The sequence below is a fragment of the Coenobita brevimanus genome, chromosome 6, assembly GCF_032717465.1.
Source record: "Coenobita brevimanus isolate Jiangsu-jjx chromosome 6, ASM3271746v2, whole genome shotgun sequence".
In the NCBI taxonomy this organism is placed as follows: Eukaryota; Metazoa; Arthropoda; class Malacostraca; order Decapoda; family Coenobitidae; genus Coenobita; species Coenobita brevimanus.
This window is the reverse complement of record NC_136959.1, coordinates 67125430-67144004: the sequence shown is the minus strand read 5'-3', so window position 1 is coordinate 67144004 and position 18575 is coordinate 67125430. Positions and strand designations below refer to the sequence as shown.

At 42.5% G+C, this 18575-nt stretch overlaps 1 protein-coding gene across 3 annotated transcripts in view; it reads right to left on the bottom strand.

The window, feature by feature from the left end:
* Nucleotides 1-18575, bottom strand: part of Cnx99A (Calnexin 99A) — a 52703-nt gene that overhangs the window by 16142 nt on the left and 17986 nt on the right. For all 3 annotated transcript variants that reach the window (XM_080272857.1, XM_080272858.1, XM_080272859.1), the window contains exons 6-8: nucleotides 15255-15359; nucleotides 14661-14920; nucleotides 12941-13172 (exon numbers count right to left, since the gene is read on the bottom strand). In XM_080272857.1, coding sequence (XP_080128983.1) covers nucleotides 12941-13172; nucleotides 14661-14920; nucleotides 15255-15359 — 597 coding nt within the window. The remainder of the gene's footprint in view (nucleotides 1-12940; nucleotides 13173-14660; nucleotides 14921-15254; nucleotides 15360-18575) is intronic.

Genomic DNA, 18575 nt, shown 5'->3' with positions numbered 1-18575 from the left:
CGATTCTAGTAAATTTTGAATAACCGCGGGCAGGTAGGCTCCAGCTGGTATTGTCTATCAGTACCACCACCCTTTAGCTACTTTTAGCACACTTGACCTTTGTACCACTGACCTCCGTTGTTGCCAAGTATCGCGTTTTTCCCCCGTCCCCCCCCAACCACGGCTCCTGCCAGCCTGGCTGTGATACATGGCAGCACTCTGAGTGCTCAGAACTGTAAATCTACGCTCTCCTCTCACAAGCAGTTTATGCTAATAGGAAACGCTTGTTTCCCCAGTTGTAACACTAGCTTTTTTTCTCACGGTTTGCCACTGTTTTGCGTCAGTTTACCGCAGGCTTTCAAAGTGACATTATGGCGAGTTCTAGCTCTTCCGAGTCAGTGCAAGCGGCTGACAGGAACGAGAATAAAGTGACGGGCGTAAGGCAGAATAAAAAGCGTGCCGTGGTGATCTTTTGGGAAGTAATATGATTGAAAATAATGTAGTATACATGTTTTTAGCTGTGAAAATGGAAATGTTTGTTGAGTGACGGGAAGGCCGCCGCCGCACTGCATGTCGGCCGTACGCTCCGTTGATTTTAGCCTTATTTTCAGTGCTTATTGTACAAATACGGATTCCTAACTACCTTTACGTTGTAGTATAAATTTTACTGTGACAGAATGAGGCTGTGGTAGAGGGGAAACCGGGTTGCTGGAGGTGTGAAAGTGAAGATTTGGTTACCCAACTTTGTAAGTCTCCACAAGTCCTTGGGTTGTCCATGAAGGCTTAACACGTGTCTCTGGAGAAAGCTGAATGTAAGTACTATCTGCCATACCAAGTATAATGTTCTAGGGTTAATCTCTGATTTTTGGCGAATATTTTCCTACAGGTACTCAGACCGTGATACAACCCCGCCACTCGAGGGGGCGCGACTGTTCACGGCCGCGTTTAAGGGGTTAAAAGGACGAGCAATGCCAATCGTGCAGCATCCACAAAAAACTGGTGGCAGCTGGCTCCACCCCGGCAGTGACGTAGATGGCTTCTAACCAATAAAAACTAAGTATTGGACACACCGGAAGGCCCAAACCCAGGCGGTGGGGGGTATACCCCCACCTCCCTCTCGTTACTTACCTCTACCCCACTACCTTGTTACTACCCTACCTCCCACCGTTCTTACCACCACCACCACCACCCCTCCTACACCCTCCTCATGCATCCCCCCCCTTGCATGTGGATCCCCCCATGTCCACCCCCAGTCAGGTAAGGGGGAAATACTCTCCCCCCACTCATCTGGGGGGAGGGTATTTCCCCCTACCCTCCCTGCATGTCCCTGTACTCCAATGGGGCCCTTCCTTTGTGTCTGGTGGTGGTCTCCTCCCATCCCTCCATCCCCATACTCCCCCTCCTGGCCTTACCACCTCCCCCCCCCCCTGGCACGCAGTATCTTTACCTCCCCAGCCTCGAATATTTTGTGTATTTTTTATGCTTTATGGCGCATTTTTTAATCATTACCTGTAATTTATTCGTGTCTTTGCATACAGATATGCACACCACAATTATTTTAGCTGTCTTTATTCAAAACCCAATCGACAAATAAATTTTATTTTCCCTAGCTACATTTGGCAGCTCAGAGGGGTGGGGAGAGGAGGGAGGAGGGGAAAGGAGGGAGGAAAGAGGAGGGGAGGGAGGGAAGAGGAGGGGAGGGAGGGAAGAGGAGGGGAGGGAAAGGAAGGAGAAAGGAGGAGAGAGAATGGAAGGGGAGGGAGGGGACTGGAGATATGAGGAGGGGAGGATACTGTTTACTATCTATCATAATTTTATTGGGGGGGTTCATGACCATTTACCATAGCTAGATTTGACAGCTTGGCAGGGAGGGGAGGGGAGGTGAGGGGATTGGAGGTATGGGAAGAGGAGAGGAAGGGAGGATAATTTTTACTATTTATCATATCTATTGGGGGGGAGGGGTTGTCACCATTTTATTTTCTAAGCACATTACAATTGTTCATAACATCTATACACACCAAAAAAATTGATTTTGGTGACTTTTGTACGAATTTTTATGAAGAAAACAGGTGTGAGCGGCGTATTTTCTTTCTCTCTGGGGCAGTGACGGGTAACTTTTATCAACTTTGATGGGCCATAGCTCGGTAACTATTGGGTCTAGGAGGGTGGGGTTTGCATTTTCAGGTGCGTAATTTCGAGCTCTATAAATGGGGCATAAAACTTTTAACCTTTGAGAAAGTCAAAAAATAGGCCTTTTTTTTTTTGCATCCTGGGAGGTAGTCCAGGCTGGAGAGTTGCATACCCTAGGGGTTAACACACTAGACCCTCATGTATCACCTAGTTGTATTGTTACTGCCTAAAATATAATTTCCTGTGTTGCTGGATACCATTTGGCTTGTAACCCAGTGGAGTCATCACAAGACTATACATCAAATGAGTGGATGGTAGGGATCTCCAAATCTAAAAATGTCATGTTCATCTTCATATATACAGTACGTTTCCTTAAATTCACCACTGTACTTCACTCTCTCTCTCATATGCATGCACACACATCCACAGGTATGAAATTAAAAGGATTGTTGTCGTTGCTGTTGCTGTACTGCCCCAGTCTGCCTGACTGAGCAGCCCCATCAACTGCTGGCAAGCAACGGCCCCTGCCATGTGGCTGACAGTGCCTCGCCACAGCGAAGAATGGGGATTATTGTAGAGTGTATTGGTGTTGTGATGAGGAGAGGTAGACTGAGATGGTTTGGATATGTGGAGAGGATGGGAGATGATAATTGGGTGAGGAAGGTGAGAAGTGTTAATATTGGGGGTGGGGTTACGAGGTAGACCGAGAAAGACATGGGACGAAGTCATTAAGTGTGACCTCAGGGTTAAGGGACTGAACAGGGAGGCTGCAATGGATCGTGCAGCATGGAGAGCCGCCATTAGGTGACCAAAGCCGACGCATGCAAGCATGTTGGAGCCTTTAAAAACGAAATGTTTGGTTCCTACATGGATGCTGCATTTGCATCTTCAATCAGTTAATGGGCACCATAGCAGGCTCCAGGTCACCCCATTATTTGGGTAAATGGTTACCTCCCAGTGTTATAAATGGTTTCTCATGTTACAGGAAACCATCTGGCTCATCACACGGTGTAGAGCCACCTGAAGTGAAGACTAGTAAACAGTGACGGGAAGGATGGGTGAAGTACAAAGAGAGGACTGACAAAGAAATAGAATGACAGGCACGAAGAAAGAAATGGGCAGAAGAGTAGTAGTTGAGAGGAGTCAGATACTACAACTGATGGTTTATGAAGGGCAAGATGTGAGGAAAACAATCAGACCAGATGAAGTATCTGGCTGGGGTCTTCAAGAATGTGCAGTTTAGTCTGTGTTATCAATTCATCATAAGGGCTAGAGAGAGAGAGGAATTGTCAACAGTGTGGAAAAGAACAAACACACAGAGTGAGGCTATTTGGCATTCTCGAGGCTACATGGCATGATTTTTGTTAAATTCAACAATAAAAAAATAAATACTGTACCATCTTCAGCATTCATCTGGCTATTTTTTAAGTACTAGTTATTACATTTACACTAAACAATCATTTTAGGAAAATTATCGAAACTACATTTTCTGATTTCACAATTTTTTGTTTCTCCCCAGCTAAGATCTGTGGAGAAAAAACTATCTCCACTAAACAAGTGAAATTTTCATTTGTTATGCACATATCCCTTCTGAGTAATCCATGCAATTTTAGTCACTTTATGTTTCCTCATTTTTTTGTTGATAATTTTATATACACCCGGGGCTATCTGACACATCTGTATTTTTGTTATTTTGTTTTTGCCCTGTTTAAAATTTGTTTTATTTATTTTTATTTTTTTCTCTTTTCAAATTTTGTGTTGAGCTAATTTAAGACATCCAATCATGGTATTAAAAAAAGTATACCCACGTTAAAGTGCCAAAAACCAACGTTAATAAACATTCTAAAGGAAACCATTTTTTTTTTGTTTTTTTTTTGTTTAAGGCAAGCACATAAAATCCAATTTATTTGGCATTTTTATGTAGATTGCCAAATAGCCCCCTATCCGGGACTATATGGCATCACACTTTAGTGAGGGACCGATACATTTATCCAGACGCTCAGTATCTGGATAATGGACCTTGGCTCTATTAAACCATTATCCAAATTTACTTGCTATTATCCAGATGGAAAAGTGCCCGAGAATTTCAGCTGGCCAGACATGTCCAAACATTCAGTACTGTGGCCGCTGGGCTTGAGCCGTGAGTGGGACATAGTGCGTAACCCACATCCAAAGCTAAAATGTCTGTCCGTCCCAGTACTGAATGGTAAAAGTTGCGCGCTTGTCTGATCACTCCCATTGAACCTCCAGCACTCGAGCAATATGACTGGAGCCCACAAATGATGTCAAAACGTCCATACACATCCCCACTCAATGTCTAGCATCGCACGGCCACCTGACCAACTCTTTCCTCATTGCCACCGCGTGTGTAACACAGACCACAACCCACGAGTACATGTTCAATGACAGCGCCCGTCCACCTCTCTACTGAAATTCGTAAATCGCACAGCCACTGGGCTGTCTTGCCCAACCACCACCACCATCGAACAGAGGCCACAAGTACATGTTCGGTGATAGCGCCTGTCCGCCTCTCTACCAAAGGTTGAAAATTGCACGGCCACCGAGAGGCACTCACACCACACACACAAAGAAAGTGAGAAAGATTCCTTCCCACACTCAGTACAATATCAGTACAGTAACTTTTGTATCAATGCATATGATAGTACAGTACTGTACTGTACATCGTACCGTAATACCTTGATATACGATACCCCTAGATGCCATACCCCGGTTTAACAATGGAGGTAGAAATACCACCATACCCCGTCTAACTATCGCCAAACCCCAGTTTAACCCCTTAACCGCGGGGCGTCACTTTCGTGATGCTTGGGAGCAAGGGATCATACCGCGGGGCGTCACTTTTGTGATTCTGTGTTATTTTGAATTCACCTGGGTGTTCAAGTGGTGGCTTGTATCATCTATCAGTACTGCCAATGTCCAACACTAGTCAGCATTCCTAATCTCATCTGTACTCCCATCCATTGTTGACAATTTAGCCATTTCTCCCCGTTCTTGACTCCCATCCCTACCTCCCCTCCATTACCCTATCCTCTCGCCTGCCCGGCCGTGCTATGCTATAAGTAAATCTTCCTTAGAATTTTTCACTGATTTCATCCATTCAAATAAGCCCTATGCCCTATTCTTATACCAAATAATATATACAAGAAAGAAATAAGGTAAGTGAGAGTGCCATACACCTAGAATTGGCTAATTATCACCTGACAACACCTCAGGTGCACTCGTTCGCTAATTTTCGCTGTTTATTTCCCCTTGAAATATGCTGTATAATCTATTTTCATAATAAAAATATATATAAGAAAGGAAGGGAGAAGCCTAAGTGATATTTACATTCACCTGGAACTACCTAATTATTGGCCACCACACTGTATTCTACGCTAAGTAAATCTTCCCTGGAATTTTCCACTGATTTCATCCATTGAAATAAGCCCTGTGCCTTATTCTTATACCAAATATTATATACAAAAAAGAAATAAGGTAAGTGATAGTGCCATACACCTGGAATTGGCTAATTATCACCTGACAACACCTCACGTGCACTTGCTCGTTAATTTTCACTGTTTATCTCCCCTTGAAATATGCCATATAATCTATTTTCGTAATAAATATACACATAAGGAGGGAAGGGAGAAGCCTAAGTGATATTTACATTCACCTGGAACTACCTAATTTATTATGTATTGTCTTGGTTTGCTGCCAATCATTTCATTGCTACATATTAGCAGGGCTCACAAGGCTAAAGTTGGTAGTATTGCACTCACCCAAGCCAGGCGGCAGGAGGCCACCACTATCAGTTCACTGTCGTCTTTCAAAGTGAAGGTACGTCTGTTTGCTCCTGCTAATTACCGCCGTTTTTCAGCCCCATGCAAAGGGCCCTGTGACCTTTACCCCCTACTAAACCTCGTGTGGAAAGAGGTAAAGGGCTGACAATTGATAAAAGAGTGACTACGATCTTTCTATTGAGTAAAACAGTGCAAGTGGAATTGTAAATAATGTGTAAACAGCAAGTGAAAGCAATGTACAGTACATATACGTGAACAGTGGAAAATAGTTTTATAAGTTACTTCTAGTGACAGTGCATAACACAGTGTAAATAAAATTGAAATGTAAATAACGTAAATACAAGAGAGAACGTAAATAGAAATGTAAATGAGTGGTATTATAAGAATACGAGTATTTACCCTAGAAGTAATGAAAGTGAAAGTTCCACTCTAGCATGTATGAATACTATGAGTTATGAGAGAAGGTGAAAGTGACAATCACTTTCAATGCTAGTATACAGGAAGAGAAAGTGAATGCTACGTATTTTACTGAAAGAAATTGAATGCCTACAGTGACAATAAACTACTATTACAGAAGGAAACTTATGGATAAAGATTGTAGATATATATGTGTTATACAGTAATAGAAATATAAACTGTGAGTGTTTTTAAGAATAATAAATGACAGAAGACCAGCGGCGAACTAGCGCAAGTGGGAAGGTCACACGCCCTCGTAATTTTCATTGCTTACACTGTTTTTTTTTTTGGAGTATAGATTCCAAACTATTTGAGAATCATAGAATAGTGTTTCTAGTGATAATATCAGACTGTGGTAATCATATTACGGGTTGTCGGGAAGTGTAAAGTGGAGACTTTGTTACCCAACTTCAGAGGTCTCCACAAGTCCTATGGTACTAGACGAAGGCTCAACAAACACCCCACGAGAAAGCTGAAGGTATGTGCCATAAGTATATATGATTTTAATATTCTAGGACTAATAACTGATTTTTGGCAAATATTTTTAGAGAGTCTATCGACACGCGAATATGACCGCGGGAGCCGCAAGAAAAAGCAAAACAAGCCCGCGATGTAAGGTTTAATGATGGGTTTTGATTTTTTTTAATGATTCTGATGATATCTTAGACTAAAATTGTGTTTAGGTTGATTTATAAACTGTTTTTAGACTTAGATTAACGTGTTTTAGCCATAGCTGGGGTTAGGATTATCATTTTGGGATACAGTTTACTAAGCTTGATTTTTTCCAGATTTATATGTGACGATTTTCAGATTTTATTTGATGGTTTTATTGAGTTATTGGTGGTAGGTGGGGGCGCTCACCATCCACTCACTCGATGTTGTGCTGCTTTCGGGTGTCTGCCCTTTCCTCTCCATCCTCCTTTTCTTCCATTCTCTTCTGTCTTTCTTGCCTTCATTCTTTCCTTGTCCTTCTGCCTACGGGTGACTTTACACTCCCTCTTCTGTCTTTCTTTCCACTTCCTTCAGCCTGTGGGTGACTTTACACTGAGTGACAAGCCAAATGGTTTCCTGTGCACCAGGAAACCATTTACCATGCAGGGTGGTAACCATATAACCAAATTTTGGCGCCTGGTGGTTTAGTGGGTAATTATTGCACTCCAATTGGATTGAGTCGGTGAAGGTTTATATCCATGGGGTGGTTGGGGTCGATTACTCATGTAATGCCACTCAGGGATGAGTGAGGCTGGTCACTCTCATCTGCAATGTCGGGACCAACTGCTTAGCCCCGGGCTCCTACACTCCTCATGGGGCAATGTAGGATTGGATGATGGATGGATGGATGAATTTATTGAGTTATTTACAGGTATTAACCTTAGGTTAGCTTCCTTGACTGCTGTAGGCCATTCAGATTGGCTTTAAACTTGTTTTTGGGTTCATTTGAGTGGGTTTTGGGCTTGGTTTGGGGGGAAACCCAAGGCTGGTAAACACTTCATGTTATACGTTAAAAGTACCCCGATATACGATACCTCACCAAACAATGGGGTTTTACCTAACCAATTACATTGTTAAACCGGGGTATGCCTGTACAGTACTCTATGTGTGTATATCCAGTACAATACTGTACAATACACAGACAGATGACTGAATGATTTGTATTCTCACTTTTAATCATTTACCCGCCCTGTGCCAGCAGACTTTGGACAATCATGGAGCCGTGGTGCTGACCAATGTTCGACCCCCCCCCCCTTTTTTTGCTTGATAGGTTAGAAATGCTGAGAAAACATGGAGAACAACCATAAAAGTACTCAGAAAAGCCACATAGGTCAATTTTGAGGTCAATTCTCTCTGAGCAGGTGGCTGAAAACTTTAAGAGTAACGCCTATAGACTTTATCGACCGCCGCCGAGCCCCATTGAGTTGAGGTAGGAGATCTTAAGTTTCTTCATCGGTAACTATGCTATTCAAGGCAAGAACACTCTTGTTGGGTATACAGATGATATAGGATATGGATATACATGCAGGAAGGGTGCATGCCTGTCCATGCCAGTCATCTCCCGCCAAATTTGAAAATTTGCATGTTGATGCCGGTTGCAATTACAGACCGTACAGATACGGCTCCAGCACTGTCTGCAGATGTTGGCACGGCCGTACCTGTACAGCTCCGGCACTCGGTGGGTTAAAACCATGCTAACTTAAGTAGTTGCACAAAAACTATATAAACAACCCTGATTATCTGTAAAAGTTCAGCCAAAGCCGTGTCAGAATGCATTTTTTGGGACAATGTCGTACAACCAACCCCCAGTCCCTCAATGGGGGTTATGACCCCTGCAAAAGCCCTTTACTGTACAGCTTGACTATCTGAACTGCAGGGGGGGGGGGAGCTAATAAAAATACACGATACAGTAAATCATACAGTACAGGTGGCCCCCTGCTGATTAACAGGCTACATACCGAGAAACTGCTCATAAGCTGATTTTTTTGAAGTCAAAATGCATTTAATACATCTAACCATATGAACATCATAGCCTAGCCATGCCTACCTTAAATGTGCTTAGAATACTTACATTAGCCTACAGCTGGGGAAAATCATTAACACATAGTCTATTTTACAATGAAGTGTTGAAGTTTATGTGTGATGGCCATTAAGGGTGTGCTGCCTTCATACTCAGCAGTTAAAATGAGTTTCATATCAAGAGTAACTGCCTTCTTTTTCTCACCAGTAGCATGAGAGACAGATAGATATTTCATAGACATGACGGATGAACACAACACAACGCAAATACAAGTGTGTGTGTGTGTGTGTGTGTGTGTGTGTGTGTGTGTTTATATGCATATATATATATATATATATAAACACTGGCAACACAGAACACTGTGGAGTAGGTCGCTTACACTAACATGCGTGAAGCAGACTAGGAGGTTTTGGCCCGGGACGATTCCCCATCAGTAGGCTGAGAGTCTCAAACTTACATGTTTATAAACACGTTAACATGTGTAGGCTATTTGTATAATTTTACTGTATATCGATTGTAAACTTAAAGTTCATCAGACAATTAAATAAATGCTAACGTCTTGTATGTAGCCAAATGTTAAACTGTGAAGTGAAAGTTATCGTACATTGCCCGATTCGTGTTTCAATATTATATTTTTTCCATTAATACTGATCATTTGATGCCACAGTTTACATATGATAAAAACAATGAACCATCATCACTATTAAAACTCATATAACTCAAAAACTAGTATACTGTACTTGTTAAGTAAAATGGTATGTAAATAAATAATGGAGAATCTTTCTGAGGGGGAATTGTCCCTGAACCTTTGGACTTGCCGCCTTCATGCTGGGCAAATGAGTTTCATCTCGATAGTAATTGCTTTCCTCTTCTCACCAACAGCAGGAGAGACATGGGCATTTCATAGACATGTCAGATGCATGAAAGACAATGAGGATATGGGAGGGGGGGGGGATGGCAACAGAGAACACTGTACAGCACTGATTGTTAACACTAACGACTGCCCAGGCAGAATGGGACTTAGCTCGCTGCCACTGCATCGTACTGCCTATCGCTAGCCCAAGGAAAAGATCAAAATTCAAATTTCAAAGTACGGTTTCTACATTTGTAAAGTAAAAAAAATCAAATATCGACTGTTTGTAAGTAGGGGACCACCTATACAGTCATGACCTGCTACATGATGGGGCTACATCAAGTGAAAACTCATCACAAAGACTTATTGTACAGCAGGGTCGATATAACATGGGTTCAATGGGGACCAGAAGGGGGGACCTAATGACATAACCTAAAATCCAAAAACAAATTACCCTTTCAGGCTTGCCCTAGACACCCATCAGTAGCACCACACTTTCCACTATGGGCAGCATCCTTGCCAGGCTCAATTTCCAGTATTTCATATAAAAGAAGTTATCATTTTGATTAAAATAGCACACTGCCCTATCTGTTATGCACTTGCACTCTTATTTGGCATTAGCAATGGTGTTTCAATTTCCCTTCACAGACAAAATGGAATGAAAGGCAGAAGATCACAACAAATTCAAACACTGGGTGGTCATCTTGGCTCAATCAGCTGACTGGCAGGCCATGTATGCACAGCAGACACAATTTCCAAGTCACAAGTTTAAGTATTTCACACAAACGAAAGTTATCATTTCACTTAACCATTCCGCGCCGGGCTATTTATACTGCTGTCGCTCTCCCAGTATGGGCAATTTTTCCCACGTTGCTTTAGGAAAGTATAGCAGTTAAGGAAACAAATTAAAAACCATATTACTTACTAACTCTTCTTGTGAATAAAACCATCCCCAGGTCTGTAGCTGGTCGCGATGATGAGTAAGGACGTGAAGAACATACATAATTTTGGAGGCGAGGCAGGCTGTATTCGTGCGTGTGTGTGTGCAGCACCGACTTTCGCTTTGTTCTCAATGTGATAACTTTTCCATTCCTAGATAAACTAGACACAGTTGCATCCAAGACATGCCCTATGGCACTATCACTTAGCCCTTTCCTAGTTTCCTTGGAAAGAGGCTTGGCAGGGGTGGACGAGGCAAGGGTCCACGTAAGGCGGGGAACAGAATCAGACGAGACATAAGAAATCATCATCCTACACCTGGCAAAGTCACAGAGGTGTGCTTGCTTCAGGTGCCTGGAGGCTATCCCCACACTTTGGTGATGAGATCAAATGGTGGCCACTTCAAACTGTGGCATGAAAATACTTGCAGTTTTAGCCGTCCCCCGGTGGCCACAATACACCAATTTCGTGATGGATATAACCGGCATCCAACACCTAGGGGTTAATATCACACAATGCACTATTTGTTACACAGTTGTGTTGTTATCTAGTAATAGCAATAGTGTTTCAGTGGCCTTTCATGCACAAAATGGAATAACAGGGAGACGATCACAATGAAGGTAAACATGGGGTGGTGATTTTGGCTCAATCAGCTGACTGGGAGGCATACTTCTAGTGAATTTGCGATTATTTCTCCATCATTATTCTAAAGACAGGTCTAACTTTTTAGTTCTTTGTTACAGTATTTATGGCAGGGCAAACAAACGTATAACGATGCCTGACTGTATTACAGTACGGTATGACCTAGGACGAGGTCATGTGTGTGACCTTTGGGATACAATGCCAGAGACTGAGCAGCATGGAAAGCTGCCATTAGTTGACCATGGTTGACACTTGCAAGCATGCTGGAGTCTTTATAAATGATGACAATACAATATGTAGCTACTGTATACCATGCTCACCATACTGTAAAGGATTTTGCTGATTATTCCCATGTTTTTAGTGGTGTACAGGAGATGCCATAACATAGTGTGTTACCATGCAAATCACCTGAATATCTCCCACATCTTTTCAAGGGACAGATGTTCCTCACGCACTTGGTAGTAGGGGGAGACAGGTGCACACACATCACAAAAAAGGGCAAGCAACATAAGTCTCTGCAAAAGCTCTGGCATGCCAACAGAGGACACAAACTCCATGAAAAACTTAGTACACATCAGCACCAGATAGGTTACTGTGTGAGTGAGGAAGGGTAGGCAGGCTGGATCTTGTTTTGGCAGAAATTGTTTGTAGCATGGAGTACCAGGAGGTTTGAAAAATTCAGTTTCCCTGCAAACTGTTGGTTGATGCTGAAAAAAATAACTACTGCCTTAATTTTTTTTTTTCCTTTTTGAATAATCATGTTTGGCAATGCAATGCAACAATCTAATCTGGGGTTATTATTATCTATCTATCTATATACATATATATAAAGGCAGCCACTGGAAAATCAGCATTGATGGTATTGCATACTGACAGCCATCTTAGGAATATAAATCATCATTATCTGGACTTCCTTTCCCACCCTAGGGCAGGGTGAGGAGTAGCAATGTCCAGACAGCCCAAATCTGCCCAATTCAATGGGCCAAGCTTCCATTCACTCATCATTCAAGCCCCTGGAATCCTGGCTCTATCGGACACGCCAAAAGCATTCACCACGATCCATAGCTTCACATAAACCTATCCGATAGAGTCAATCTGGACGCTGCCATGTTAAAGAGGGGTGCCAAATCCCTGATCACGAACTTCTCCTCACAACGTTTATCCAGCCAGCTCGATCTCTTGTCATTTCCCTAGCCTCACTGACTTCCAAACCTCTCTTCCTCACACACTCATCCAACATATCTCCCCATCTTCTTGACCTACCTCGCCTCCCCCCTCCTTCAGGTTTGCTCAGATATACCTTTTTCACCATTCTCTCCACATGACCATACCATCTCAGTACACTCTCTTCGATTCTGGTGTCCACATACTTCCTCACTCCACATCTTTCATGAATCACATTATTTTGTATCCTATCCATTCTCTGTACTCCACATGCACTCCTCAGCAGTCCCAACTCCACTGCTCTTACTCCTGACTTTTCATTATCATGCCACACCACCACAGTCTCACATCCATATGTTAAGGTTGGCACTGACACTCCTCATGCAGCTGCAACACTCAAGCCTCTGTAAACCTGTCGATAACATAGGAGACAGACCTATACATCAAGACATCTATCATCCTTACAATAGTTGTCATCTTGAAGGGCTCCAAATCTTCAAAGTAGTCAGGATTTGGGATCTTGCGAGGAGTCCATTTGCCACGGTAGTTGGGATTATCAATCATTGGAGGACGCCACTTTCCCTTGTAGTTGGGGTTGTCTATGACGGGTGGCTTCCACTCTCCACAGCCAGGGGCCTCAGAGCATACAGGATTGTTTATCAATGGTGCCTCCCATTCACCATCCATTTCATCATCCCTGTTGGAACATTTCAAGCTGTTAGACATATACATCCATCAATCCATCATCCAATCCTACGTTGCCCCAAGAAGAGCGTAGAAGCCCAGGCCTAGGCAAGTTGGTCCTGACATAAGATGAGAGTGAAATACACATACACAATATATATATATATATATATATATATATTTCCTTCCTTCGTTTCTGAAGGCTCCAACATGCTTGCATGTGTCAGCCTTGGTCACCTAATGGCGGCTCTCCATGCTGCACAATCTATGGCAGCCTCCCTGTTCAGTCCCTTAACTCTGAGGTCACACTTAATGACCTCGTCCCACGTCTTTCTCAGTCTACCCCTTGCAACCCCCCCCCCCAATACTGTATTAACATTTCTCACCTTCTGCACCAAATTATCATCCCCCATCCTCTCCACATGCCCAAACCATCTCAATCTACTTCTCCTCATCACAACACCAATACACTCCAGTCCCATCCTACCTCTCAACTCTTCCATTATAAACCCAGCCACCCCCAGGCCTTACACGCAGGGACACACTGCACATCCACCTAATCACCGCCATTTCTGTACATCTGAGTCTGCGAATATCCTCTTCCTTTATTGCTCAGGTCTCACTACCATACAGCATCACACTCCTAACACATGCTGCATACAAAGACCCCTTAGCATGTGGGGAGAGCCCTCTCAATGTCAGAAGAGGCAACAGCTCCCTGAACTTCTTCCAGCCACTTCTCACCCTAGCCACAGAGCTATACAGTATATCCAACCATCCATCATCTAGTCCTATGTCGCCCCATAAGGAGTGTCGGAACCCTGGGCTATGCAAGTTGGTCTTTACATTCGAGATGAGAATGACCAGCCTCACTCATCCTTAAGTGGCATTATTTGAGCAATAAACCTCAACCACCCCCTGCACATAAACCTAAACATGCTCAATCCAACTGGAGGACCTTAATTACCCGCTAAACCACCAGGCGCCATAGTTTGGTTATATGGTTACCACCCAGCGTAGCAAATGGTTTCCTGGTGTACAAGAAACCATTTAGCTCGTCACTCAGTTTACAGTTACCCACAGGCAGAAGGAAGAGGAAAGAATGAAGGAAAGAAAGACAGAAGAGGGAGAGTAAAGTCACTCGTACGCAGAAGAAAGAGGAAAGAATGAAGGAAAGACAGAAAAGGAAGGAAAGAAAAGAGGAAAGGGCGGACACCCAAAGCTGCATTACATCGAGTGAGTGGATGGTGGGTGCCTCATATATATATATATATATATATATATATATGACTTCCAATCAATGTTTTTCATCTTAGAGGTGACTATCTTGTTGGGAGTTTACTTAAAGATATATCTGACCTCTCCTCTTTAAAAAATCTAAGCTGCTTATGAATGTCTGAAGATGGAAAAAATTAAATATAAAATATGGCAACTGGACTGAATGGGATAAGTGGAATTATAAAGTAAAGTATGCATTAACAACTCTGACATATACACTTACCAGTCATCAGGCTTTACAGAACCTGGGTCAGGAACCATTTCAGGTTCATTGTCAAGCCATCCAGCAGGTTTAACAGCATCAGGATCTGGAATTCTGAATGGTGCATCCTCATCCCAATCATCAGGTTTGGTGGCATCTGGATCAGGTATCTTTTCACGCTCATCCCAGTCATCGGGCATGGAATCTTCAGGGTCATCAATCTCCTTAGGTGGGTTGACTGGTGGGGAGAAATCTTCCAGAAGGCTGCCAGAGTTAATGACCTGCAAAATAATACCATTATGTCTACATAATTATACTGTGATTACAAAGAAAATGTTGCAAAAGGATGCAAAGTGATGTCTTGGACTTTGCAGGCCACATCCACATGAAACTGCCCTAACCCACATCACCATCAAATATTCACTTGGTTTTATGTTTATCAACCAATTCAGTACTGGTACATGGTTTCCTGCACTAGGAAATTATTTGGTTTATCAATCAGTACATAGTGACCTGAAAGAAGCACTACTTCCCAGTGAGTGGATGGTGGATACTCCCACCTACCAGAAGTGCTCCCTTCTACTTCAATTACAAAGTAAAAACAACCCAACTTACCTCATGATCAAGCATAATCTCGAAGGTATTGTCCGGGTGGATGATTAAGGTGTAAAGATGGGGCTTCTTGTCTTTAAATGGCTCCTCAATCTTGTCACGAGGTCGCTAAAAAAATAAAACGGATTATAAAATAACCAGTACCCAACACATCCATGTAACATGCAAGCAAGGACAAAACTGATATTTGGCTCACACATTAGTTACCACCCAGAAAACACTCCAATACTAACAAGTTACTGACAACTGAACAATGATCAGTGCTATGGTAAAAGCAATAAAGATGGGGATATGCACAAGACTTAAAATTCTTTGTCCTTAATTATTATTTTAAGCATCAGCCAAGTCCTCATGAACTAATCCAATTATTTATTCCTCTAATCACAAAAACAAAACAACTTCATCCTTACTATCCTCAAGTGCTCATACCTAATCTTATTCATGTCACACATTCCCAATCATCTATAACAATACCTCTCATTGTCTTAAACAACACAATCAGACTGTGTCTTCATTTTTTACAAGCTTTTACTACTTTTACACAACCACTGCAAAGACAATATAAATCAGTCATGAAGAAGCAGAACTCCAAATCAAGGATTACATAAACCTGAGGCAAATAACTCATCGCTGCAACAAAAGGTCCATCCCATCAACAAAAGTACTATATATCAGTACCAATTTCCATTAAACAGAAACAATGACAGGCTTCACAGAACTATACAGAATTTCTTCTAAACACTTCCTTCTAAACTCAGCACCACATTCTATAAAAATACAGCCCACACAACCATCCAAAAGCTCCAGCCCACCAGTAGAGATGGTTCTCATTTTAAGTAGCCTCTTTAGCACTTTTTATCTATTAGTCCAAGTTAAAGAAAACTTATCTTTAAAACTTCCACTGCTAATTATGAAGCTAATTTGCCAGCTTCACAAAATTTAAAATAGTACCTGTATATCAAAACATATATATATATATATATATATATACTTGCTAACCTAAATCATGGGGAAAGGAAATATATATTTAGGGTGGCAAGTCAGGTGAAGAGGGATAATCGGGATATCATAGGTGAGCAGTGTGTGAAGAATGATGAAGGAAGGGTAGTGGTGAACAGTGAGGATATTAAAGATGCATGGAGAGAGCATTATAACCGGTTGTTGAATGAGGAGTTTGACTGGGACAGGGAAGGTTTGGAGCCAGCAGATCCAGTGTCTGGCCCTTGGCCTTTGATTGATACTGCTACTGTGAGTGAGGCAATAGGCAGGATGAGGGTGGGGAAGGCAGCAGGTGTGTCTGGGTTGACTGCCGAAATGTTGAAGGCCTCAGGCGATATAGGGGTGAGTTTAGTCACTGACCTGATAAATAGGATTATTTATGAGTGTGTTGTCCCAGATGATTGGCTGAAGAGTGTAATTGTAAATGTGTATAAAGGGAAGGGTGATGCCCTGGAAAGAGGAAATTATAGAGGTATAAAGCTTTTAGATCAGATAATGAAGGTAATGGAGAGAGTTTTAGAAGGTATGATTAGAGAAAGAGTGAATATTGATAAGATGCAGTTCGGGTTCATGCCAGGTAGGGGGACCACTGATGCCATATTCATTGTTCGACAGCTTCAGGAAAAATACAGTATGTTGGTAGGAGAAGGGATCTTTATTTTGTTTTTGTTGATTTGGAAAAGGCCTTTGACAGAGTCCCTAGAGAGGTGGTGAAGTGGGCAATGAGAAAGCTTGGCTTGGAGGAGTGGCTGGTTAGGGTGGTTATGGCCATGTATGTGGGTGCTCACACCCAGGTGAGAGTGAATGGAGATTTGAGTGATGAGTTTTCCGTGAATGTTGGTGTGCATCAGGGGTCAGTCTTGAGTCCCATGTTGTTTATCATGGTACTTGAAGCCCTTTCACGTGACTTTAGAAACGGACTCCCGTGGGAGTTGTTGTATGCTGATGATTTGGTGTTGATTGCAGAGAATGAAAGGGAGGCAGAGGAAAGGTTTAGGAAGTGGAGAGATGGTATGGGGCAAAAGGGTTTAAGGGTAAATGCAGATAAAACAAAAGTGATGATATCTAGGGTTGGTGGTGGTACTGTCAAAGACGAGGGAGAGTGGCCATGTGCAGTTTGCCACAAGGGTGTGGGAAGTAATTCCATCTTGTGTGGTGTGTGTGATAAATGGGTGCATAAGAGATGTAGTGGTATCAGAGGTAGACTGCGAGATAATGCTGATTTTATGTGTACGGCGTGCCGGGGTGAGCAGGTGGAGATTGTCAGACGTGAAAGGATTGAACTTGCTGGTGAATCTCTTGAGTGTGTGGAAGAGTTTTGTTATTTGGGAGACATGTTGTGTGCTGGAGGTGGGGCTGGAGCTAGCTCTGTGGCTAGGGTGAGAAGTGGTTGGAAGAAGTTCAGGGAGCTCTTGCCTCTCCTGACATTGAGAGGGCTCTCCCTACGTGCTAAGGGGTCTTTGTATGCAGCATGTGTTAGGAGTGTAATGCTGTATGGCAGTGAGACCTGGGCAGTGAAGGAGGAAGATATGCGCCGGCTCAGGCGTACAGAAATGACAATGATTAGGTGGATGTGCAGTGCGTCCCTGCGTCCAAGGCCTGGAGGGGCTGGGTTTACAATGGAAGAGTTGAGAGGTAGGATGGGACTGGAGTGTATTGGTGTTGTGATGAGGAGAGGTAGATTGAGGTGGTTTGGACATGTGGAGAGGATGGGGGATGATAATTGGGTGAGGAGGGTGAGAAGTGTTAATATTGGGGGTGGGATTATGAGGGGTAGACCGAGAAAGACATGGGACGAGGTCATTAAGTGTGACCTTAAGGTTAAGGGACTGAACAGGGAGGCTGCAGTGGATCGTGCAGCGTGGAGAGCCGCCATTAGGTGACCAAGGCCGACACATGCAAGCATGTTGGAGCCTTTAAAAACGAAAAACGAAAAAAAAATATATATATATATATGTATGTATGTATTATATGTATGTATGTATATATCTATCTATCTATCTATATACCTAGGCTGCTTCCCCCAAGGAAAGGGAGGTAGCTGAGACAGGACGACTCACTCTCCATTTACTCATCCATTCAAACACATTCATTCGCATCTTAGCCCCAAAGGGGAGAACGGACAGATCCTCACCGCATCACACCGCACAAGGGTCAACTGCGCAATATATATATATATATATATATATATATATATATATATATATATATATATGTATGTATCTATAGATATATATTATATATATATATATATATATATATATATATATGTATGTATATATATATATATATTATATATATATATATATGAAATTGTAATTATAA